At 42.7% G+C, this 25,390-nt stretch overlaps 1 protein-coding gene across 10 annotated transcripts in view; it reads left to right on the top strand.

The window, feature by feature from the left end:
• Positions 1-337: 337 nt before the first annotated feature.
• Positions 338-25,390, top strand: part of LOC126278677 (nascent polypeptide-associated complex subunit alpha, muscle-specific form-like) — a 125,258-nt gene continuing 100,205 nt past the window's right edge. For 4 of the 10 annotated variants that reach the window (XR_007550766.1, XR_007550767.1, XM_049978923.1 and 1 more), the window contains exons 1-3: positions 429-537; positions 11,769-11,888; positions 24,705-24,817. Coding sequence is in view for 7 of the 10 variants with exons in the window: in XM_049978923.1 (XP_049834880.1) it covers positions 11,880-11,888; positions 24,705-24,817 (122 nt within the window). In the remaining 3 variants the exon portion in view is untranslated. Of the gene's footprint in view, positions 538-11,768; positions 11,889-24,704; positions 24,818-25,390 lie in introns of all 10 variants that reach the window. The other 6 variants (XM_049978921.1, XM_049978920.1, XM_049978918.1 and 3 more) reach the window with 6 other exon arrangements.

The following is a 25,390-nucleotide window of genomic DNA, read 5'->3' as shown; positions in this document are numbered from 1 at the left end:
AGTCTGTAGTACCATCTCCCTTCTTTTTTTACCGCCATGTATAGTAAGCTGTGCTAGTATTTTTAGCGATAAATACTACCAGTACTACAGGACCACCGGAGTAACGGCCAACTTCTTGTTCAGCTAGACATATCTTGGATTAGATAACATAGATTGTCCTAAATGCTTCTTGCACATTTTCCAAGTATTGCGACAGAAGAAACTTCTGGAAAGATAACCATTAACGTGTGGTTCTGCAGTCAGTGATAAAAGCTCTAGATCGCTCAGCGTAACTGTAATTTGCCTCCGATCGTTTTTCATATCTGAGACACTGGCATTTTTGGCAATACGTATAACTGTTGTTGCATTGATCTATAATGACCAAATAACCGCCTGTCAAGTTGCTGCACAGAAATTATATTATTGCTAACAGTTCGGCTAGTATCTTTGGAAAACAATCGATCCTCGTATTGTTATGCCGCCTTTTCGTGTCTAAACGCGACTAATGGGTTGTTTCGGAGAACAGCTAAATTCTGAATGATATTTCCCAGCGCAAAGGTAAACTGAAAGGAACATTTGATTTAAAATCACTTGTACTGATGGTTCAATATTTGTAGCGCAATCTCTTCCCGTTAGTCAATGCGCAAAATGCTTTGTTAATGTTATTGCCCAATTGACATCTGTTTGCTCTTTCTAAAATTATTAATAATTAAGTTGTTGTAGAAGGTATTTTTTTTCGCTGTTCAATTATTGTCCTCGCGACCCTCATAACTGCATCGTTATCTATTTTAAGAAAACATCTAATTTATCTTTTGTCCTATGGTATTGCTTGCTTTTACCGAAGCAGAGTGATTTAGGGAAGGGACAAAGGCAAATTGGCGTTGAACATTTACATTCTTACGTCATGAGACAAGAGTCGAAACATTGGATGCTGAGTGTTAGATTAAATTTAATACCTATAAACGATTTTTATGTGCTGAATATGGCGTACACCTAACAGATATGAGGGAATGAATCTCACCAAATAGTTTATATGTTGACAGTTTGTTCGCCAGTGTAAAACATAATCTGAAAGACAACCAAATAGGGTTACCACCTGTCTCGATTTGGAAACTGCCAAGAATGTTTGCCTATCGAAGCCGCGGGGTCCAAACGATAGAGGTAGAACGTCCTTTTGTAAATCGATCACGCCACTGTGGTGGCGGACGTTGTGATAAATTATTTGTGATTTGCTAGGGAAACCAAGACGATTTATGTCGGTAGTGAGTGGGATGTCGGGTATTGTTGACGTTTCTCCGGCCGATTGCCTCACGTGGAAGACTGTAATTCCATGCTTATGCACTGTAGAAAATTGTTTGAATTTTTGTCGGGACTATAGACTAATACCGGAACACAAAAGAGGGACTGTGTAGACTGGTCCCGCGGAAACTGTGGTAAATGAACGGCTATCAGGAAGAATACATGGTTTGACTACTCCAAATTATCGATCCAGACCAGCATAATTCTTGTATCTTGCTGGATTAGGGACTACACCCTACACGCAACAGCATCGGAAACTGACTTATCTACTAATTCCGTTTGCGACTATTTCGGGGTTTTCAGATAAGTGTGTTATGTAATAGTGACGAACGACAGTGTACCGACCGGTGGACCAAATAATGTTGTTGAAGTTGACACATCGCACATAGCAAGAAGGAAAATCCAGAGAGGACGACCTTTAAAGAATGAAATCGAACATGTTTAGGTATTCGGTGGTATAGAACGAGAGTCCCGGAAGTGCTTTGTTGTAATAGTCATGTCCAGAGACAAGGCAAATTTAGTCGATTTGATAAAGCACATTATAGTGTTCGGTAGCAAAGAGATTACAGACGAGTTCTGAAAGCAGAAGGATTCAACCACGAGTTCGTCAACCTATCTGCAGAGTTTGTGCCTTCGGATGACCCTAGTGTGCACACGCAGAACATCGTTCGGCTGTGGCAGTCAGTGAAATCTTCCCTTAAAAGAGAAGGGAATGCAAGAGAAAGAGACGACCTTTACTTGTTTCAGTATTTGTATTTCCATAACTTGCAGTTGCAGGGACAAGTTGACGCTTGTGACACTCTACCCATGTTTTTGCGTGACATTGGCAGAGTCTACCCAGCTTACGGCAAAAAGGGAATGCTTCCCGCAGCATACACATCAAATGGGCTTTCTCATTACAACGTCGACGATGAGTGAGGTAAGTCGTTTCCTTTGTACTTACAAGTATTTTAGTAACGCACATCTTTTGTCGTTGCTGTAGTGACCACTATAAACAAGCTCAAATCACCTGCCAGCACAGTCGTGTGATCGATTTACAATCGCACGTTCGATATCTATCGTTTGGACATCGCGTCTTCGATAGGCAAACATTCTTGGAAATTACCCTCGAATATGTAGAACGCGGCTATACTTTTCTATAATTGTCGTTTGTCCCTCCGTGAGTATGATGGGACGCCCTCAGATCCCTACGTTTTGGTCTCTTTGTACAATTTAATTTTTTTGATATCATACTTCACAACTTTTAATTGCATATTCTTAAGTTTATTATCTTATTCTTGTTAGCGAAAGCCAACGTTTGTAAAATACATGAGAGAGCAACAAAACGATAGAGTTAAAAATCAAATCTTTCGCCTTTTGTACCGCAGTCTAATCCCCACTCGTCCATCTAGCTCAGCCGAAGTAACGATACATTATTGTTATTTCGTAACATCCTTTTCTCCGCAGTCACTGAAATGTGTTGTTTTGCTAAATATGCAACCAACTGTCGTAAGTTCTCAATGAGTCATCTCCTGAATGTCGCAAAGTTGTTTAGTTACTGGTAATCTAACTTTATCAATGGTCTACGACAAGTTACTTTATAGCGAGATAGCAGTCACTACCCAGAGCTTACGAAAAAATTTCCCGGGAATTATTAACAGCGAGAGAGTAATACAGAAACTAAACAGACATTGCTGCTGTCTTAATTTTTTTGGGTTAGGAACTGCTGTCAAAATAATCATTCCGCAACTGACGGTGTTCTTTCCAGAGCATCGTTTGGTCGTAGCATTGCCACCTTTGGCAAGTCACAAGTCTGGACACTTCAGACAAAAGGTAGCACATTAATAGCTGTATATTAAATGTGCTATTCGTCAGTTTTATCGTCACTTCGAAACTGAACTACAAATACCATAACGGTACTTGAAAAATAAAATATTTAAACGTTAATAGAGTTTGTCTTATACACTGGTGAAAGTTAGTGCTCCATTGATTTTGTTGGACATATTTATTGCCAGATGTAGTGGCCTTGAGAAGTTGCTTCTCATGTAGAACACGCTGACAGAACTCTGAGCAGATCATATTATAGTTTATTTTAACAAAAATTTCACTTTCCACAGATTTCATCTCAAGATTGTTTCGTTCATTGACTAGTTTTTCATCAGAGAAGACACTCGTTTTACATGTGCCTCGCCCACAAGAATAGAAAAAACAAATTCCGCCGTCTCCCATAAGTCAGGGGCTGCAATTTTAATACAGAAATGAGTCCATTTTTAGTGTGCTGCTAAATCTGAAGTTTTAAAAGTTTCAGTGACAGGTGCGAATTCATTGTACACTTTGTCACCGTGGGAAGAAATTACAGTTCACATGAAGTTGGCGATAGGCTACTCCCTATTGCTTTCGGATGAATTCTAGGGTCCGATTCCACTCATTGGATTGAAAGGAGCGGATGATATTGGTAAACAAATGAATGTAGTATATGGTAAAATTACGATCACAATTCACGCCATTATTTACTTATCCACGATTTATATCCAAACGAACTGAAGATAACGGGAGTAAATAATATATATATATATATATATATATATATATATGTGCGTGTGTGTGTGTGTGTGTGTGTGTGTGTGTGCGTAGGGTGTCGCATTGTCTCGCTGAAATTCCAAATCCGTCGCAATGCACAATGGACATGAATGGATCCAAGTGATCCGATATCACGCCAACTGCACACCCATACACTATTAAAGAGCACCCACCAGCTTGAACAGTCCCCTGCTGACATGCAGGGTCCAGGGATTCATGAGCTTGTCTCCATACCCACACACGTTCATCCGCTCGATAGAATTTGAAACGAGACCTGTCCGACCAGGCAACATGTTTGCAGTCATCAACAGTCGAATGTCGGTGTTGATGGGCCCATCTGAGTCGTAAAGCTTCCTGTCGAGTAGTCATCAAGAGTACAAGAATGGGCCTTCGGTTCCGAAAACCCATATCGATTTTTCGTTGAATGGTTCGCACACTGAAACTTGTTGATAGCCCAGCATTGAAATCTTCAGCAATTTGCGGAAGGGCTGCATTTCTGTCGCGTTTTAACGATTCTCTTCAGTCGTCGTTGGTCCCGTTCTTGCAGGATTTTTTTTTTTTTTTTCGGCTGCATCGATGTCGGATATCTGATGTTTTGCCGGGTTCCTGATATTCACGTTACACTCGTGAAATGTTCGTACGAGAAAAAAATCCCCACTTGTTCGCTACCATGGAGATGCTACGTCCCATCGCCGACTATAACACCATATTCAAACTCACTTAAATCTTGATAATCTGCCATTGTAGCTGAAGTAACCGATCTAACAACTGTATCAGACCCTTGTTGTCTTATAGGGGGAGGGGGGGGGGGTTACCAACAGCAGCGCCATATTCTGCCTGTTTACATATCTCTGTATCTGAATACACATGACTATACCAGTTTTTTTGGCGCTTCATTGTGTGTTGCCATTTATTTCATTTTTCGTTGTGTTACATTTAAGTTTCTCCCTGCCCAAAACCCCCACTTTCCCGCAGTAATCCTTTTAGATTCGATAATTGTTATGTACTGACGCTATTTTATAATACCACGAATTCAAACTCGCTATACTGCAATAGATTAAAAGATAACAGTGCTTTTCTTACTCACAGAAATTGCAATATTAAATTATTGCAGACATGTATATTTATTTTTTTCTGTTATTTTCGTTACGCTACTTTAATTCTTTCCACTATTTTCTTGGCTACGTAATTAATCCAATTGCCTGTGATTGCAATTATGTCATATGCTACATTCGGTTGTTTACTTTCAAAGATTGTTTCTATGTAACGTCTTTGTCTCAGATAACGTCATTGCTCGAAGCCGACGTGTGGAATCGGACACTAGAATTGACCTCTGCTTTCCATCGATAGAGAAGCCGCCATCTCTCACCGTCTGCTTATGTTTTCAGTACGCAACGCGTACGTGAGGAAATGAAACTGAAGGGATAATGGAGGGAAAGATTCGTGCTTGGTGTAGATATGAGTACCGGTGTATAAGTCAGATGTAATGTAGAATTGTATCAGTTGTGTCAAAACGAAGCGCCAGGTTTGGAAAACTGCATTAATCCATTACCGAAAAATAGCGCATACAGAAATTATGTTTAGATCGGAACATGATAGGCTTGTTTATATTAATTTTGTTTTTGTTGCTGGCTAAAATTTAACTACATAGCTAAGTGAAAGATAGGTTTACTTATATTAATTTTGTTTTAGTTACCCGCAAAAATGTAGCTATATAGCTAAGTGAATTCGTCTGTACACTGTTGGGTGTGTTTGTTATTTTTATTTTTATCGCTATTACTTAGTCTTACGTCCCCACACAGAAATCTCATCTTTCTGTGAAACGTATCATTTTGCGAATGTTTTCATTTTCGGTTTCATTCCACTACGTAAACGCGCTGTCATACAAGGCCAGCTGTGACGTCAGTGATAGCATATTGATTGCGCCGCGTCAACATCATTATCGTCACCACGTCGCCCAATTCGACAGTGTTGCACTGCATAGTTGTATTCTTGGCTTATTGTTCAAAAAAATGGTTCAAATTGCTCTGAGCACTATGGGACTCAACATCTTAGGTCATATGTTCCCTAGAACTTAGAACTACTTAAACCTAACTAACCTAAGGACATCACACACACCCATGCCCGAGGCAGGATTCGAACCTGCGACCGTAGCAGCCCCGCGGTTCCGGACTGCAGCGCCAGAACCGCACGGCCACCGCGGCCGGCTTTGGACTATTGTTTTTTCAGTCGTACAAACAATACTTTTCGCGGAAGAATACATGACACCTTTATCGAACGTTTTTAATTTCGTAATTTCTTTAATTCGTTGTTATTCTGGAGATAAAAATGTGCACTATTATGCACAACTGGGAAACTCTAAGGTAATTTTAACACTGATAGGTTGAAGTATTCAAACCTGTCGGTCACGGCACTGATAGTCATGCAGTCTTACTCCATACAAAGTTCTTTCCATCTTCGAAGACTATGCTCCAGAGTATGAAAACAAAGGTAATCATCACCGGACTGTCGGCTGCTGGGTATTAATTATTAGGTGTACTGGCTGACGGTCGGTGAAGCTTTCCCACCGCAGCCAGTGGTATGCACCTTAGCTAGCAGCCGATACAGAGTTGAATGCATTTGCATACACGTAAACGATAGCAGACGCATCACATGGAGTTAAAGATGAAGGAAAAGTTATAATGTAACCGAATTTGAAATGGTTTAAATTTATTAATGTATTTAATGAAGACACTCAAAATTGAAATCCAACATTGGTAGCGAGAGGAACAGGTGAATTTCCGTGGAAAGCTACTCCCACCAGCCATTGCGCCGACAGCCTTCAGAGAATGAACAATTAATACAAGTTAAATCGGGCTCGTTACCTACTAGCAAGCTCTAATCACATCCAATAATAATGATCAATAAAGGAAATCAGCGATGGGGTTTTTAGTATTGTGATTCAGAGTGTATTTGAGGGTTCAGTTGAGTCATGGCTTGAAAGCCACTTACTACCATCACAGAAATGTGTAAGTCCGCTACACATATTGTCTCATTTTCTGAAGTCTTTGCTGCTATAGAATGTTGAAATGCACCTTCAATTGGTGATACACAATGGCTTCCATACCCGTGGGCAAGCGCTGCTGCAAAACTCCCGCCCCGCCTTCTAGCTCTCAGAAAACAAAAAAAAATGTAATGTTGTCAGATGTTTTTCTTTCAAGAAAGTGATTTAAAAGACTGTATTAACGCAGGTTCTTATCAAGTTCGGAATTAGAACTTCTTTATGGCTACTTACAATTCACCACTCATCTTCCTAAATGTTCAAAATACTTCAAACCCTCGGTTCTCCTCCTCCCACCCCACCCCTCTTCCTACAAACTATCATATGGGCAACCTAGGTGTTGTGGGTGGCAATTATCATGAGCCAATCTGTACTCAACGCTCTGCTGCATTCATGTCATTTGTGTAATTTAGGAAAATTTCCGTACCACCAGATCTTTATCAAGTTCATTGAACAGTCACTGAGAACTAAACTCCTGGAAATTGAAATAAGAACACCGTGAATTCATTGTCCCAGGAAGGGGAAACTTTATTGACACATTCCTGGGGTCAGATACATCACATGATCACACTGACAGAACCACAGGCACATAGACACAGGCAACAGAGCATGCACAATGTCGGCACTAGTACAGTGTATATCCACCTTTCGCAGCAATGCAGGCTGCTATTCTCCCATGGAGACGATCGTAGAGATGCTGGATGTAGTCCTGTGGAACGGCTTGCCATGCCATTTCCACCTGGCGCCTCAGTTGGACCAGCGTTCGTGCTGGACGTGCAGACCGCGTGAGACGACGCTTCATCCAGTCCCAAACATGCTCAATGGGGGACAGATCCGGAGATCTTGCTGGCCAGGGTAGTTGACTTACACCTTCTAGAGCACGTTGGGTGGCACGGGATACATGCGGACGTGCATTGTCCTGTTGGAACAGCAAGTTCCCTTGCCGGTCTAGGAATGGTAGAACGATGGGTTCGATGACGGTTTGGATGTACCGTGCACTATTCAGTGTCCCCTCGCCGATCACCAGAGGTGTACGGCCAGTGTAGGAGATCGCTCCCCACACCATGATGCCGGGTGTTGGCCCTGTGTGACTCGGTCGTATGCAGTCCTGATTGTGGCGCTCACCTGCACTGCGCCAAACACGCATACGACCATTATTGGCACCAATGCAGAAGCGACTCTCATCGCTGAAGACGACACGTCTCCATTCGTCCCTCCATTCACGCCTGTCGCGACACCACTGGAGGCGGGCTGCACGATGTATGGGCGTGAGCGGAAGACGGCCTAACGGTGTGCGGGACCGTAGCCCAGCTTCATGGAGACGGTTGCGAATGGTCCTCGCCGATACCCCAGGAGCAACAATGTCCCTAATTTGCTGGGAAGTGGCGGTGCGGTCCCCTACGGCACTGCGTAGGATCCTACGGTCTTGGCTTGCATCCGTGCGTAGCTGCGGTCCGGTCCCAGGTCGACGGGCACGTGCACCTTCCGCCGACCACTGGCGACAACATCGATGTACTGTGGAGACCTCACGCCCCACGTGTTGAGCAATTCGGCGGTACGTCCACCCGGCCTCCCACATGCCCACTATACGCCCTCGCTCAAAGTCCGTCAGCTGCACATACGGTTCACGTCCACGCTGTCGCGGCATGCTACCAGTGTTAAAGATTGCGATGGAGCTCCGTATGCCACGGCAAACAGGCTGACACTGACGGCGGCGGTGCATAAATGCTGCGCAGCTAGCGCCAATCGACGGCCAACACCGCGGTTCCTGGTGTGTCCGCTGTGCCGTGCGTGTGATCATTGCTTGTACAGCCCTCTCGCAGTGGCCGGAGCAAGTATGGTGGGTCTGACACACCGGTGTCAATGTGTTCTTTTTTCCATTTCCAGGAGTGTATTAAAGTAGCTTTCCAGTTATTGTACAACCAATTTGGCGGGCAGGGTTTCAGCTGTCTGCGGTTGTTTGCTGCTGATGCCGTGGTGTATGGTAAGGAGTCGAAGTTGAGTGATTGTAGTGAGATACAAGATAACTTACACAAAATTTCCACTTGGTGTGATGAACGGCAGCTAGCCCTAAAAGTGGAAAAAATGTAGGTTAATGTGGATGAGTAGGAAGAACAAACCTGTAATGTTTGGATGCAGTATTACTAGCGTTCAGCTTGACACAATCAAGCGTTTAAAAAACTGGGCGTAACGTGCAACGCGATATGAGGTCAAACGAGCATATGAGAACAGTGGTAGGGGAGGCAAATGGTCAGCTTTGGTTTATTGGGAGAATTCTAGGAAAAAGTCGTTCACCTGGAAAGGAGACTGCATATAGGACTCTGGTGCGACCTTTTCTTGAGTACTGCTCGAGTGTTTGGGATGCGTACCAGGTCGGATTGAAGGAAGACATCAAAGCAATTCAGAGGAGTTCTTCTAGAATGGTTACCGGTAGGTTTGAACAATACGTAAGTGTTACGGTGATGCTTTGGGAACTCGAATGGGAATCCCTGGAGGGAAAGCGGAGTTATTTTCGGGAAACACTATTGAGAAAATTTAGAGAACCGGCATTTGAAGCAGACTGCCGAACTATTCTGCTGCCGTCAGCATGCATCGCGAGTAAGCACAACGAAAATAAGATAGGAGAAATTAGGGCTCATACGGAGGCGTGCACACAGTCGTTTTTTCCTCGCACTATTTGCGAATGGAACGGGAAGTAAATGACAAGTACAGGGTACCCTCCACCACGCACCTTACGGTGACTTTCGGAGTATTTGTATAGATGTGGATGCAGAAGTCTGGTACGCACTATTCTTCTCTTCGCCAACTCACCCTTCTGCATTAGTTCCGCGGAACCAACCACACACTCTGTTTATTGGTCTACACATGTTGTCATTCTATAATTGTTTTAGGGCGAAATAACTTGAGTAATAATTCACAGTTGCTGATCCACTGCGAGCTCTCGACTCATAGTCTGAGATCTTAAGATCCTAAGACCCTAAGACCTATGTAATTAAATTTTTTGTCCCCTTTTCTTAAGACAACCCTATGCCAACGTGTTCACAATAATATTATTTATATTTTGTATATAGTTATACACGGCAAAGGCTGACGAGGGCTTACCTATTTCCACATGGCAAATTTTAATTACGCAAGGATTAGGCAGCCTTACTTTGGAGTTTTATTTACATCTTTTAGTGTTGATTGGTACTACCTTTTTTTTAGAAACTCCGTAATAGTAACTACCGAAAAAGTTTTAAAATTTTAATTAAAATAGCTGTGGAGGGATATAGGACGACAGCATTGACAATTTTTGGTTATTTATGCATTGCAGTATATCAAATATACATTTCATTAGGAAACTTGATGAGGGTAGGTCGACTGCAGACGGGATCTTTTACTGACACAGGAGAGAAAGAAAGGAGGGCAGGGTGGGAGAGGATGGAATCGATAAAGCACACTGTAGATTGTTAACTAGCTTTCACTTGTTCTCACGGTGGCTGACACTTTCCCTTTTTCTTTGTAGTCGTCAGCCAGCCGTGTGTACATAAGAGAAAGCTTTAGCATCTTTTGACAGAAAATTCCTGTTTTTTTCTTTTTCTGTATTTTATAGCAACTGTACATTACAGTTCAGTTAAAGCGTAAGGAAAATACATGAATGTCCATGCAGACATGCAAGTAGCGTACGTAATTTTTATTACCCAATGTAATTTATAAATGAGCGACTGGTGTTTTTGTGACATTTGCAAGGAGTCTTTCAAGTATGAAATATGAGTACCCTTGGCCAGCGTCCAAAGAAGAGTGCTTACAAGGAAAGGCTTTGTTGGTTTCACTATATACATACTTACATATTGTGCGAGACTGGACATTGCACACCATACAGTCACTCGTTGAGGGTGAAGAGACTTCTCGATCGTGAAATGCGGATTTTCAGTCCCCCAAATGCACAAATTTTGCTTATTGACGAACCCATTCAAATCAAAGTGGGCTTCGTCGCTAAACCAAATCATACAGTTTCTTTTCTTTATTGTATTTCAGTTCCCTATCGGGGTGGGCTGGCAGCAGCATATGCACTGCTCTTCAGTAGAAAGACATAGAATATACAAAAGAAGACATTTAAAAATAATATAAAGGAGAAAATATGGTGGACATAGATATAAAAAAGGGGGAACATTATGGAAGGTAATAGACAAAAAGGGGTGACTGTAAAATGGAGATAAAAACCGTAAAAAAGTGGCGCACACAAAAACCACACACTGGGCCAATTAAAAGAACACAAGGGGACGGATGATTGGAGCACAAAAGTATCGTCGGACGGAGTAGCATATAACAATCACTGGCAGTAACACTATGTACAAGTCCAGCACACAATGAAAATCACACCTCTTGAAGCACAAGAGAACAGAATCAAACACAACACTAACTTAGCACACTGATGGCGATGAGCAAAACGGAGGATATGCCAGGCGCAAGGAGATGAGGGAGAAGGGAAGAAGGGAGAAAGGTGAAGAGAGGGTGAGAGGCGAGTGGCAGGTGCACGGAAGAGGGAAAGACGCGAGGATGGGGGGCAGGGACTCGGGGGGGGGGGGGGGGAAGGAGGAAAATCCGCTCTGGGAGAAGGAGGGGAGATGAAGAGGGGGGCCCTAGGGAGGGGAGGAACAAGGCCAAGTTACAGTTGGAAGGAAGGGTACATGTCACGGTGAAGTTCAACATCCGGGAGGGGGGTCCATACAGTGCATACTAATTGTCATCAGCCCCGCGGCCCACCGGGCAGTTTGAACGTCCTAGCGCAAACTGTTCAGAAGTTATGACGATTTTATTTCATACAATTCAATATTCGTCACCCCGTATGTGTCACTCGTGAGCAGCGAGTCGCTGTCGTAATTAGTTGTTTGTCTTGTGATTTACGCAGTTGCAGGTGGAGAGACGCAGGCGTGTGCTTGGGCAGAGCTCGCTGGGCCAGGGGTCGCCCTGACTCCAGAGCAGCTCGCGCGGTGCGGCCGTCTGCGTGTAGAGGGCAGCCATGCAGCAGGTGAGCTGAGGTCGTCGTAGGCAACATTATCAGTCGGAAAAAATGATGACTTGGGCAGGCAATAAACAAAATTGCTACCTTTATTACCGCGGCTATTAGCGAGTGGTACATATATAACAAATAATACGCATCACGCGAAACCCTTTAAACTTTTTAATTGGCTAGAATTCTCATCATTCACACCTTTTTCTAGTAGCAATAACAAAGTTATTCAGTTTCTATTGCAATGCTTTTCTTCACGCTGTTAATATTTAAGTAATTTTAACAGGTATTCCTTGTCACTCACATACAAAGCTTCAGAGTTCCGTGTCGCAACCTACAGTCATGCTTATAAATTAAGGATAATGCTGGTACATTGTGAAACAACGCTCTGGTGGGCGGTTTGCGGGTTTAAATCACCTCGGGGTATGACCTTGCGGTGCATTTGACCTGCGCTCGTCGCACGGTGGCGCTGGCAGCAGTCCACATACGCATAGGTGTGTTGGTGCATGTCAGAGTACGGTGCAGCGAGTAAGTGTGCAGACGTGCTAATGGTGACTGTGTCTTGAAAATGGCTCAAAGAACACATATTGATGACGTTGTGAGGGGTAGAATACTAGGGCGACTGGAGGCTGGTCAAAAACAGCAGGTCATAACATGGGCCCTATGTGTGCCACAAAGTGTGATCTCAAGATTATGGCAAACAATTCCATCAGAAAGGAAACGTGTCCGTGCGCTACAGTACGGTACGTCCACAGTGTACAACACCACAAGAAGACCGATATCTCACCACCACTGCCCACAGACAGTCATGGAGTACTGCAGGTAGCCTTGCTCGGGACCTCACCGCAGTCACTGGAACAGTTGTCTCCAGACACACAGTCTACAGACGACTGAACAGACATGGTTATTCGCCCGGAGACCTGCAAGGTACATTCCACTGACCCCTCATCACAGGAGAGCCTGTAAATCGTAGTGTCAAGAACACAGTACATGGTCATTGAAAATTGGTCCCAGGTTATGTTCACAAACGAGTCCAGGTATAGTTTGAACAGTGATTCCCGTCGGGTTTAAATTTGGCGTGAACCAGGAACCAGATTCCAACTCCTTCATGTCCTTGAAATGGACCTGTATGGAGGTAGTGGTTTGATGGTGTGGGGTGGGATTATGATTGGTGCACGTACAGCCCTGCATGTCTTTGACAGAAGAACTGTAACAGGTCAGGTGTATTGGGACGTCATTTTGCACCAGTATGTACGCCTTTTCAGGGGTGCAGGGGGTTCCAGCTTCCTCCTGATGGATGATAACGCACGGCCCCACCAAGCTGCCATCATGGAGGAGTACCTTGAAACAGAAGATATCAGGTGAATAAAGTGGTCTGCTTGTTCTCCAGACCTAAACCCCATCGGGCACGTCTGGGATGCTCTCGGTCGACGTATAGCTGCACGTCCTAAAACCCCTAGGACACTTCAGTAGCTCCGACAGGCACTGGTGCAAGAATGGGAGGCAATACCGCAGCAGCTGCTCGACCACATGATCCAGAGTATGCCAACCCGTTGTGCGGCCTGTGTACGTGTGCATGGTGATCATAACCATATTGATGTCTGGGTACATGCGCAGGAAACAGTGGCGTTATGTAGCATATGTGTTTCGGGACGGTTTTCTCAACTTATCACCAATACCGTGGACTTACAGATCTGCGTCGTGTGCGTTCCCTATGTGCCTATGCGATTAGCGCCAGTTTCGTGTAGTGCCACGTTGTGTGGCATCACATTCTGCAATTATCCTTAATTTATGAGCATGAGTGTATTACAGACACAGATACGCCATCTGATGAAACGTACCTGGACTCTTGTCAGCGGATAATGATATGGGGTGTGTCCACCCTTCTCATTTATGACGGTGGAGTCTGCTGGGGACAATTTCAGTGAGGTTTTTGAATGTCTGAGGAGCAGTGGCAAGTCATTCTTACTCAAGAGCCGAAACCAGAAAAGGTAGTGATGTTGGACGAAGGGGTTTGGAACGAAGTCAACTTTTTAACATATCCCCAAGGTGTTCCACTGCATTCAAACTGGGACTGCGAGCAGGCCAGTACATTTCAGGAATGTTATTGTCCACAAACCATTGCCTCACAGCTGCTGCTTCATGGCACGTTGCATTAGCATGCTCATACGATCATTGTCTCCGCACTGTTCATCTACTATATGCAATTCGCAGTGCTATAAAATGAGTTTACACACATCAAAAAAAGTTTTGCATCATTTTGGATCCGACAGTTCCGGAACCTGTACAGAAAATTGGAATAGAGATCAACATAAACATCATTTCCTCTCCTTTTATTGCTCATGAAAACCACACATTTGCATGTTGTACCACCATACAGCGAGACCTTCAGAGGTGGTGATCCAGACTGCTGTACACACCCTTACCTCTAACACTCAGTAGCACATCCTCTTGCATTGGTGCACGCCTCTATTCTTCGTGGCATACTATCCACAAGTTCATCAAGGCACTGTTGGTCCAAATTGTCCCACTCCTATTTGGCGTAGATCCGTCAGAGTGGCTGGTGGGTCACGTCGCCCATAAACAGACCTTTTGCAATACCTCCCAGGGTTCATGTCTGAAGAACATGCTGGCCACTCTAGTCCAGCGATGTTGTTATCCTGAAGGAAGTCATTCACAAGATGTGCATAATGTGGGTGTGAATTGTTGTCCATGAAGACAAATGTCTCGCCAGTATGCTGCTGATATGGTTCCACTATCTCTCGGGGATTGACATTCACGTATCGTAAAGCCGTTATGGCGTCTTCCGTGACCACCAGCGGCGTACGTCGGCCCCACATAATGCCACCCCTAAATAGCAGGGAACCTCCACCTTGTTGCACTGGCTGGACAGTGTGTCTAAGGCGTTCAGCCTGATCGGATTGCCTCCAAACACATCTCCGACGATTGTCTGCTTGAAGACATATGCGAAACTCATCGGAGGCGAGAATGTGATGCCAGTCCTGAGCGGTCCAAAGATGGATCTCGCCATGGACGTCGGGAGTGAAGTTGCGCATCATGAAATCTATTGCGCACAGTTTGAGTCGTAACTAGACGTCCTGTGGCTGCAAGAAAAGCATTATTCAACACGGTGGCGTTGCTTTTAGGGTTCCTCCGAGCTATAATCCGTAGGTAGCGGTCATCTACTGCAGTGGTAGCCCTTGGACGGCCTGAGCGACGCATGTCATCGACAGTTCCTGTCTTTCTGTATCTTCTCCATGCCCGAACAACATCGCTTTGGTTCACTCCGAGATGCCTGGACACTTCCCTTGTTGAGAGCCTATCCTGGTACAAGTATGTGGTGGTGGTGTGTTGGGGCTTTATGGGCGCTCAACATCGAGGTCATCAGCGCCCTGGTACAAGTAGCAATGCGGAAGCGATCGAACCGCGGTATTGACCGTCTAGGCATGGTTGAACAGACAACACGAGCCGTGTACTTCCTTCCTGATGGAATGACTGGAACTGTTCGGCTGTCGGACCACCTGAATCTAATATGCGCTGCCCATGAATTGTTTTTTTATGACTTTTGGCGGGTTTAATGGCATCTCTGAACAGCCAAAGGGACTGTGTCTGTGACACAGTATCCACAGTCAACGTCTATCTCAGGAGTTCTGAGAAGCGGGGTGATGCAAAACTTTCTTTGATGTATATATTTAAGTATTTACCGATTTCTTAAGTGCAATAAGATGACAATAAGATGATCACATGCTTACCACCGAAAAAACTCCCATACGGTAACACCACCATCTTCGTACTTCGTTGATGACAATACACATTTGGGCAGGTAACGTTCGCAAAGCATTCGGCAAACGCAGACTCATATATTCACAGGCTAGAGCGTGATCCGATCACGCATATTTCAAAAATGGGGATAGGTAGAAAGATTTGTTGTAGAATCTTAGAACATATTCTGAGTTCAAACATAATGAGCTATCTTGAACAGAATGAGCTCCTCAATGCCAGCCTTCGTTGATTTAGAAAATACCGTGTGAAACTCAACTCGCACTTTTCTCACATGACATACCGAAATCTTTGGATCAAGGCAACCACGTAAATACTGTAGTTTTGATTTGCGAAAAGCATCTAACTCAATACCGCAACTGCGCTTATTGTCGAAATTACGTTCATATGGGATATCAAGTAAAATTTGTGACTGGATTGAGGACCTTTTGCTAGGGAGGACGCAATATGTTATCCAGGATGGACAGTCATCGTCGAATCTAGACATTACTTCGGGTGTGCCCCAGAGAAGTGTGTTGCGACCCCTGTTGCTCATGTTGTATGTTAGTGGCCTTGCAGACGTTATTAATAGTAAAAGCAGGCCTTTTGCAGATGATGCACTTATCTGTATTGAATCTGAATCTGAAAGAAAATGAATCTGAATGAAGCTGCATAACTATTCAGTCAAATATTTATAGGACTTCGACGTGGTGCAAAGATTAGCAGCTTGCTCTAAATGTTCAGGAATGTAAAATTTTGCGTTTGAGAAACCGAAAAAAGTAGTGTTCTATGACTGTAATATTAATGAATCACCGTTAGAATCGGCCAAATAATACAAATACCTGGTGTAACACTCTGTAGGGATATGAAATGGAATTATCACATTGGTTGTCATGAGTAAAGCAGGTGGCAGACTTCGGTTGACTGGTAGAATACTGGGGAATTTCAATCAGTCTACAAAGGAAATTACCTACAAATCATTCGTGCGACCGGTTCTAGAATACTGTTCAAGTATGTGGGATCCCTAACTGATAGGACTAACAGGGGATATTCAACGTATACAGAGAAGGGCGGCATGAATGGTCACAGGTTTGTTTAAGCCGTGGGAGAGTGTTACGGAGATACTGAAGGAACTGAACTGGAAGACTCTTGAAGACAAACGTGAACCATCCCGAGAAAGTCTGTTAACAAAGTTTCAAGAACCGGCTTTAAATGATTACTCTAGAAATATACTACAGCTCCCTACGTATCGCTCACATAGGAATCGTGAGGATAAGATTAGAATAATTACTCCGCGCACAGAGGCATTCAAACAATAATTCTTCCGCGCTCCGTACGTAAAAGGAACAGGAAGAAACTCTAACAACTGGTATAATGGAACGTACCCTCTACCATGCACCTCATGGTAGTTTGCAGAGTATAGATGTAGCTGTAGATGCTGTTTGTGGCACGTTTCGGATAGTTGACAACGACAAATCTGAAGACCTGATCCAGTGGAACTTCCATACATGTTACAGAAGCACATCACCATCACGTCCGACCATCAGACAATGGCACACGAAGTCCAAGGAAATCGGTAGTATCACGAAGTGGGAAGACTTCTGGGCGTTCGCGCGCGAATGATGTAAATGTAGGTCGACTGCAGGAGACATTTATTCGGGGCCCGAATATGGTGCCGCGTGCTGCAAATGACGTACACACTGAATTCTGTTACAAGACTACTAAAACTTATAGGTGTGTGTGAGCATTATAGCTCGAACCGCACCTTTGTGCCTATACCACTTTTTGAAAATGTATGTGGTCGAAACTGTAAAGATTATTTTGGAACACCTTGTATTGTTGCAAAGATTTCGGACCGCATAATCTTATATTGTAAAATCGTGCTTCCTTGTTTTAAAACAGAATTTTTATTAATTACTCTCCACTGACGGCATGTCGATTTCTGCAGTAGACTGACCAATGGTAGTAACACCTTTATTTGGAGCTTTCTTATTAGTGTTTGGAGTAATTTTCTGGGTTTATAACTCTCATTTCGCCTATGCAATCGTGTCTCTTGTTTGTTAAGTTATGCATGAACGTTGCACTCTTCAGCGGACTGTCTCTGTTTTGAAAATTGCTTGGAATTTAAAAATGTGTGCCTTACCGGGACTGCTATTGTGTTGGCTCGATAGCTCAGAAGGTAAGAACGTTTGTCCACGAAAGACAAAGGTTTCGTGTTCTATTTCCGGTCTGGCAGCAAAGTATTAATCTGACGGGAATGTTTCAGATCAGAGCACACTCTGCAGCAGAGTGAAATATTCATACGAGAAGCAGTCTTCTATGCTGTGGCTAAGCGAAGTCTCCTCAACATAGTTTCTTCCAGAGATGATAGTCCCGCAACGAGTGCGGGAGAGCTTCTGTGAAGTTTGGAGGGTAAGACTGGAAGTGCTGGTGGAAGTAGAGCTGTGAGGCTGTGTATTAATATTTGATATTTCGTCGACCACTTAAAAACGATTTAATTTCTGGATGATATAGCCAATGTGTGTATCGTGAATCAGTTATAAAAACAATTGGTGAAATGGATGCTATTGGATGTTTTGAATAGATTTATTTATGTTAACAATGTGTTCGTATTATTATTACGTAAATGTCTTTGTTACTAAATGTCTTTTTCCAAAGCTGTTTCACAGAGGAAGACTGCACTGTAGTTCCTTCTCTAGATTGTCACACAGAGGGATAGAGAAACAATTAAAATCGCTCCAAAGAGGAAAGGCCGCTGGACCTGATGGGATACCAGTTCGATTTTACACAGAGTAAGCGAAGGAACTTGCCCCCCCCCCCCCCCCCCCCCCTTCTTGCAGCGGTGTACCATAAATCTCTAGAAGAGCGTAGCGTTCCAAAGGATTGGAAGAGGGCACAGGTCATCCCCGTTTTCAAGAAGGGACTTCGAACGGATGTGCAGAACTATAGACCTATATCTCTAACGTCGATCAGTTGTAGAATTTTGGAACACGTGTTATGTTCGAGTATAATGACTTTTCTAGAGACTAGAAATCTACTCTGTGGGAATCAGCATGGGTTTCGAAAAAGACGGTCCTGTGAAACTCAGCTTTCGCTATTCGTCCACGAGACTCAGAGGGCCATAGACATGGGTTCCTAGGTAGATGCCATGTTTCTTGACTGCGATACAGTTCCCCACAGTCGTTTAATGAACAAAATAAGAGCATATGGACTATCAGACCAATTGTGTGTTGGATTGAAGAGTTCCTAGATAACAGAACGCAGCATGTCATTCTCAATGGAAGGAGGTCTTCCGAAGTAAGAGTGATTTCAGGTGTGCCGCAGTGTCATAGGACCGTTGCTATTCACAATATTCGTAAATGACATTGTGGATGACATCGGACGTTCACTGAGGCTTTTTGTAGATGATGCTGTGGTGTATCGAGAGGTTGTAACAATGGAAAATTGTACTGAAATGCAGGAGGATCTGCAGCGCATTGACGCAATGTGCAGGGAATGGCAATTGAATCTCAATGTAGAGAAGTGTAATGTGCTGCGAACACATAGAGAGATAGATCCCTTATCATTTAGCTACAAAATAGCAGGTCAGCAACTGGAAGCAGTTCATTCCATAAATTATCTGGGAGTACACATTAGGAGTGGTTTAAAATGGAATGATCATATAAAGTTGATCGTCGGTAAAGTAGATGCCAGACTGAGATTCATTGGAAGAATCTTAAGGAAATACAATCAGAAAACAAAGGAAATGGGTTACAGTACTCCTGTTCGCCCACTGCTTGAATACTGCTCAGCAGTGTGGGATCCGTACCAGATAGGGTTGATAGAAGAGAGAGAGAAGACCCAAAGGAGAGCAACGCGCTTCGTTACAGGATCATTTAGTAATCGCGAAAGCGTTACGGAGATGATAGATAAACTCCAGTGGAAGACTCTGCAGGAGAGACGCTCAGTAGCTCGGTACGGGCTTTTGTTAAAGTTTCGAGAACATACCTTCACCGAAGATTAAAGCAGTATATTGCTCCCTCCTACGTATATCTCGCGAAGAGACCACGAGAATAAAATCAGAGAGATTAGAGCCCACACAGAAGCATACCGACAATCCCTCTTTCCACGACAATACGAGACTGGAATAGAAGGAAGAACCGGTAGAGGTACTCAAGGTACCCTCCGCCACACACTGTCAGGTGGCTTGCGGAGTATGGATGTAGATGTAGATGTAGATGTAGATGCAAAGTAATTGTCATGCGTTTTTAGGAAGTCTGTGGAGAACCGTCCTACGATGTGTAATATACAGAGTTTTCTTAATTTGGCAACTCAGCAGAGGCCAAGACACTAGATTGATAATGACGATTCTGAAACAATATACAAAGTCGAATCATTAACACACTCGGACTTTATACAACGATTCCTTGCATAAAAGGTATATAAAAGTATCTGTAACAAAATCTCGTCATGTGTATGAACTTGATAACAAAATGGACAGGGAATAGCATTTTGAAAATGCTGGAACCACACTTACAGACAAAATCTTCATTCAGTACAATATAACGACGATGCTCAGATAATGCATTTGGTAGTGTCTTGGGTAGACATGCTAGAGGTGGAGAATTTTAATTGTAGGTGTAGCCTTATTTATTTCTATTTGTTAATTTTACTTTCTTTGGCGAGCTATTAAAGGATGATCTATTACAAAACTCGTGCAATGGCCTAATGCTGACACAGAAGCGGGAGCTCAATCTCTTTATTATATCACTTTTAGAGACATGTTTGCCTCTAAGCGCTCACTCTGTTCTCTTATAACGCGCTGCAGTCCACTGTCAGCATTGCTTCCCTCCTTTTCATATACACCCGTTTCCTCATTGCAAAGAAAACTGTCAACTCTAACCAACTTGTAAAATTAACAAGAAAAAAATCAACACTTACGCTCACGTGAAATCGAATCCACCACCTCCATATTCGAATCTAGCAATCCTCCCACCAACCAAACTTTTTTGCCTCTTTTCTGTCTTACTAATTCACCTTGCACTCACCATATCTCACCTTCGTCGGCGTTAGCATTTGCAACATTAATTATCTCATCAAGAAGTGCAAGGTCTCATGAAAGCCAAAATCTTCAAGTTAAACATTCTTGATAGAACACCATTCTTGAAAATCGAAATCATCCTGAGAAATTAAAAATTCTGTTAAGAAAGAAAAATATCCTCATGAATAATTAAAGACTGTTTCGATAAATTAAAAATTCTCTTAGTAAAGTAAAAATTCTCTTGATAAATTGATATTCTCTTAAACAATTAGAAATTTTCATAAGGAACTACAAATCCTTTCTAGCAGTCACAAATTCTCATGAGAAATTAAAAGCACCTTCAGGAACTGATAGTCGTCATAGAAACTAGAAATCCTTTCGGAAACTAAAATTTCCATTGGGAACCAAACAATTCTTTTGGAAACTAAAAAATGCTATTAGAAACTAATACAACCTCCTCTTGCTGGACAGCGTTAAACTGTCTTCAAGAAAGATACTAGGCATGTCTAGAAAGTAAGAGCTATGAGCCTCTCACGCTCAAAGGGACTTTCTTTGGCAAGGTTTGCATCAGTGCTTTCAAGGAGAAGGTGTTAGTTCAAAAGTGTTCAAATGTGTGTGAAATCTTATGGGACTTAACTGCTAAAGTAATCAGTCCCTAAGCTTACACACTATTTAACCTAAATTATCCTAAGCACAAACACACACACCCATGCCCGAGGGAGGACTCGAGCCTCCGCCGGGACCAGAAGTTGTTAGTAGTAGCTCACAAACTCGTTTGCCTCAGTCCGCTGGAAACACTTACTGTAATGCTGTGCTGAAATCAGTGTTTCTGTCATGAACCCCGGCATCTATGATGTGAGGAGTGTAACACGGTTTCTTCTTACAGAGGGAAACACACCGTGCCAGATTTTTAACAAATAAAAGTTGTTTACGAGGATGGTGTTACGAACAATGAAGGGGGCGTTCTTCAGTCGCGATTGTGGTGGTGGAAAAGATTGAAGAAATGCTACGTAGCGACCGTTGATCGAGTTTAGAAGAAATAAACGCAATGTTTACAGCAAATTTGAAGAAGGGCGATATTCCACAAAGACGTGTTTTAAATTGTTTTATTTACACATTCTCAAGTACATCGCTAGCGGTGAACGTGGCCACGTCGTCTGAAAATCAAGTGCCTTGCGTATTTTCCTCTGCACTCATGCACAAGTATCAGTTACATGAACATGTATACAGGTCGATTCTTATTAACATTTAAAGACCCCCCAAGCGACGTAAATGACGATGAGACAAGTAATTTAAGACACATGTGGTCGCAAATGTTGAGAAGTATCCCAAAAATGGATGAGAAATGTTGAACATGTGACGTCACCACATGACGTTCCTCGCCGCACTTGCAGGAGTTGAGCTTAGGCGTGAAGGGATGATTGAGCGATGCAATACTTACATTCGAGCAATAGGTGCAAATTTCTAACACTTTTTGTAAATGTGATTTTATGTAAACGTAAAAGTCACAAAATTATTGTCCTCTCAGTGACCAAATAAAAGCTTTTCTCATTCTGTTTGTCTTTCCTTTTGTCCATTTTTCTGTTTAGACACATCATTTAGAAAAGAACGCCTAGTAACGACTCAATTCAGAAGCTTACACTCATTTACGTATGACACAGTACCGTAGGTTTTTGTTGTACTGTACTTTGCAGCAAACTAGGGGAGACCGAGATATCGACAAATAAAATAATAAATCTTACGTCAGAGTAAACACCTAATTGTCTGACGCAATGAAAAAATACTGCCTGCAAAACGCAAGACTCGAACACCGAACACCACGCGCTGGAGTCGCGCATGTTGGTCCTGAGCGATAGCGACGTTTTGCTTCACTCGGATTGAGGTATCATCTGCTGCACGTATGGCGAGGCACGTTCTATGGTGACGCGACATGTTCGGCATCACTTTTGTGGAATTTGAATTACTTGTCTGTGCATCATCTTCGTCGCTTCTGGGCTTTTTGAAAGTTAATAGGAATCACTCTCTATAGTGCAATTTGTAGTAAAGTTACAAGATGATGTCCCTTGGCGGTCGTGTTATGCATAAGTATGCACGACTCTTGAGTTTTTGACGAAACGATCCACTTGAGGATGGGCAATGCGCGAAACTAACAGCGCAAATAAAATAGTTTAAAGCCCAACCTGGTGGAATAATGTCGTTCTTTGAAAAATAGTATTTGGAGTAAATTTGTAAATTTTTCGATTTTGAAACAATTGTGGACTCTTATTCTCTGTCGCAAATCTGATTATATTTTACGATTCAATGTGCCCGCTGCATAGAAACTATCTCTCAGAGAAATTATGTAACGAAATCCAGGTTGCTTGTACAGTAGTTTAACGGCGTATTTATTGTGTTGGATCCAATTCGGCTAGAATGCCATTTTCAGACCATCTGCGACACTTAAATAACAATTTTTGAATTTTTTTATAATGTTGGTTAATCATATTTTCGGATATAGAAATTTAGCATTTACGTCCATATATCATCAGAGGTCATTGCCACTGTGTGTCGTATTACAAAGTGCTGTAAGTTTAGGACTCTTATGTTATAATCTATTTTGTGGTTTGCTTCAAAATGGTTCAAATGGCTCTGAGCACTATGGGACTTAACATATGAGGTCAGCAGTCGCCTAGAACTTAGAACTACTTAAACCTAACTAACCTAAGGACATCACACAGACCCATGCCTGAGGCAGGATTCGAACCTGCGACCGTAGCAGCAGCGCGGCTCCGGACTGGAGCGCCTAGAACCGCACGGCCACCGCGGCCGGCTAAGCGGTGGAATATGGTAGGTGTATTAATCTTCAGTGACTTCTGCGGTGTTGGTTTACTTAACTGTGTGGAGATTGAGCAGTAAATGTCACTTTTCAACGAAATTTACGATTGTGTAAAAGGGTGGCCAATGCCGGATAGGCGTTCCCATAAAGTTATTATATTTCTTATTTGCGAACATAATTTTCTGTTATCAGGATTACTCATTGGACAGATTTGAAATTGTCAGTTCTGCGCTGTAGTTCAGCGGGCTATAAATACTGGAATTTGACAAATATGCTAACTGTGAGTTTTGGATATATTTTTATATCTGCTTATTAAATTAAAGTGAATTTTGAAGTTTGTAAGGTACCTTTCTACCATTACGATTCCGTAAGTTTTTATTTGGAAGTGATATTGTTTGCTACTGTAATTGGTTGAGAATTTATTACCCAATTAATAAAAGGAACAGTTGTTTAACAAGCCTTTTGTATGAAGTGTTTTAAGACTTGTTTTTCAGTGAACTATTATTAACAAATTACGTAAATCATAAATGTTATGTAAGCAATTATTGAAGGCACCCATATCCATTAGCCAATCAACCATAGCCAGTTGGAAACGGGCATTAATGTAACATTATGGGACTAGAGGCTACTTGTTAAGTTGTGGCAACGTTAATCTTGTTGTTTGTTGTTCTTGTTGAAGTGTATAGTCGCCCCTAAATTAAATACTAATTTCGCACATTACAAAAATTACAACAAATGTACATTAACAACAGAAGCAAATCACAAAACAGTTTTTAGTGTGAGCGATCTAAACCTACATCACATTGTACAATACGGAGTGACAATGACCACTGATGATATATGGATATAAATACCAGATCTGTGTATCCGAAAATATGATTAACCAACATTATAGTAAAAAAAATGTTATGTAACATTTGCAAATTGTCTGAAGATAGCCATCTAAATGAAATGAATCCATCACAAGAAATATATCATTAAACTACTGTAGCAGCAGTCTGGATTTCATTACACAGTCTGAGTACAGTGTAGCAAAAAAATTAAATATTTTTTCCTGTATCTACCGAAAATATGCACAGGGCAAAATTTACTATATATCATTTTTTTTTTCATTCAAGTATTCAATGAACTGCACTGTGTAGTCTGAGTGCCCAAAATTTACTGCACCCTGTATTTGTTCCCTTCCACACAGAAAATGAATTAGTGTTGGTGTGCCGTTATTGTGGTCTCGTGTGTGCAGCGAGGTGCGGTGCTGATGCAGTCGAGGGCGGGCTTGCTGCAGCCCGTCAGGCTGGATCCAAAGAAGCAGCGAGAATTCGGATCAACAGCCACCAAGCCGCCACAGCTCTCCAGGTGAGCAATAAAATAAGCTAAGGGTAGAGCCCGCGCAGAATACGTGGTCGATAGACAAGCAGTCGACAGGGCACGTGTAGGCAGAGCGGTAGTGTGGGGGTTACGGGTAGGCGCTGTAGGAGAAACGCCGAGCGCTGAAGGGGAAGTTCCATTCTACATTTAAGCCCACGTTCACATTTTTTGTAAATATTAAGTGCAGGCCCTCCCTTTCCACACTTGCATTGTGGTATGGTGACCATTAAAAAGATTTCTCACCTCTGCTTTAGTTAGTATCTAAAAATAATTCCGCTGAAAATGCAGCGAATTATTTTCGCTTGGCTTGTTGGCTATTTTCAGAGAAGCGTCAAGAGTAAAGAATTGTGACTAAAACCTACACTCTTCTTGCCATATTAGAATTTGCTACTTTCGTCGAAACACATCGGAGTTTATACCGTGTCACGTCACTAATATGTTGTGCACATGCAGTTTCGAGATTAATATGAGACAGTGATTTACTAAGTTTACTAAGTGAAGATCTCATAGAAAAGCACACCCTTGGTACAAAATGAACGTGTAATATCTTCACTTACGTTG

This window comes from Schistocerca gregaria, chromosome 6 (assembly GCF_023897955.1).
Source record: "Schistocerca gregaria isolate iqSchGreg1 chromosome 6, iqSchGreg1.2, whole genome shotgun sequence".
Taxonomy (NCBI): Eukaryota; Metazoa; Arthropoda; class Insecta; order Orthoptera; family Acrididae; genus Schistocerca; species Schistocerca gregaria.
Note: the sequence above shows the minus strand (reverse complement) of the source record. Positions and strands in the feature narration are given on the sequence as shown.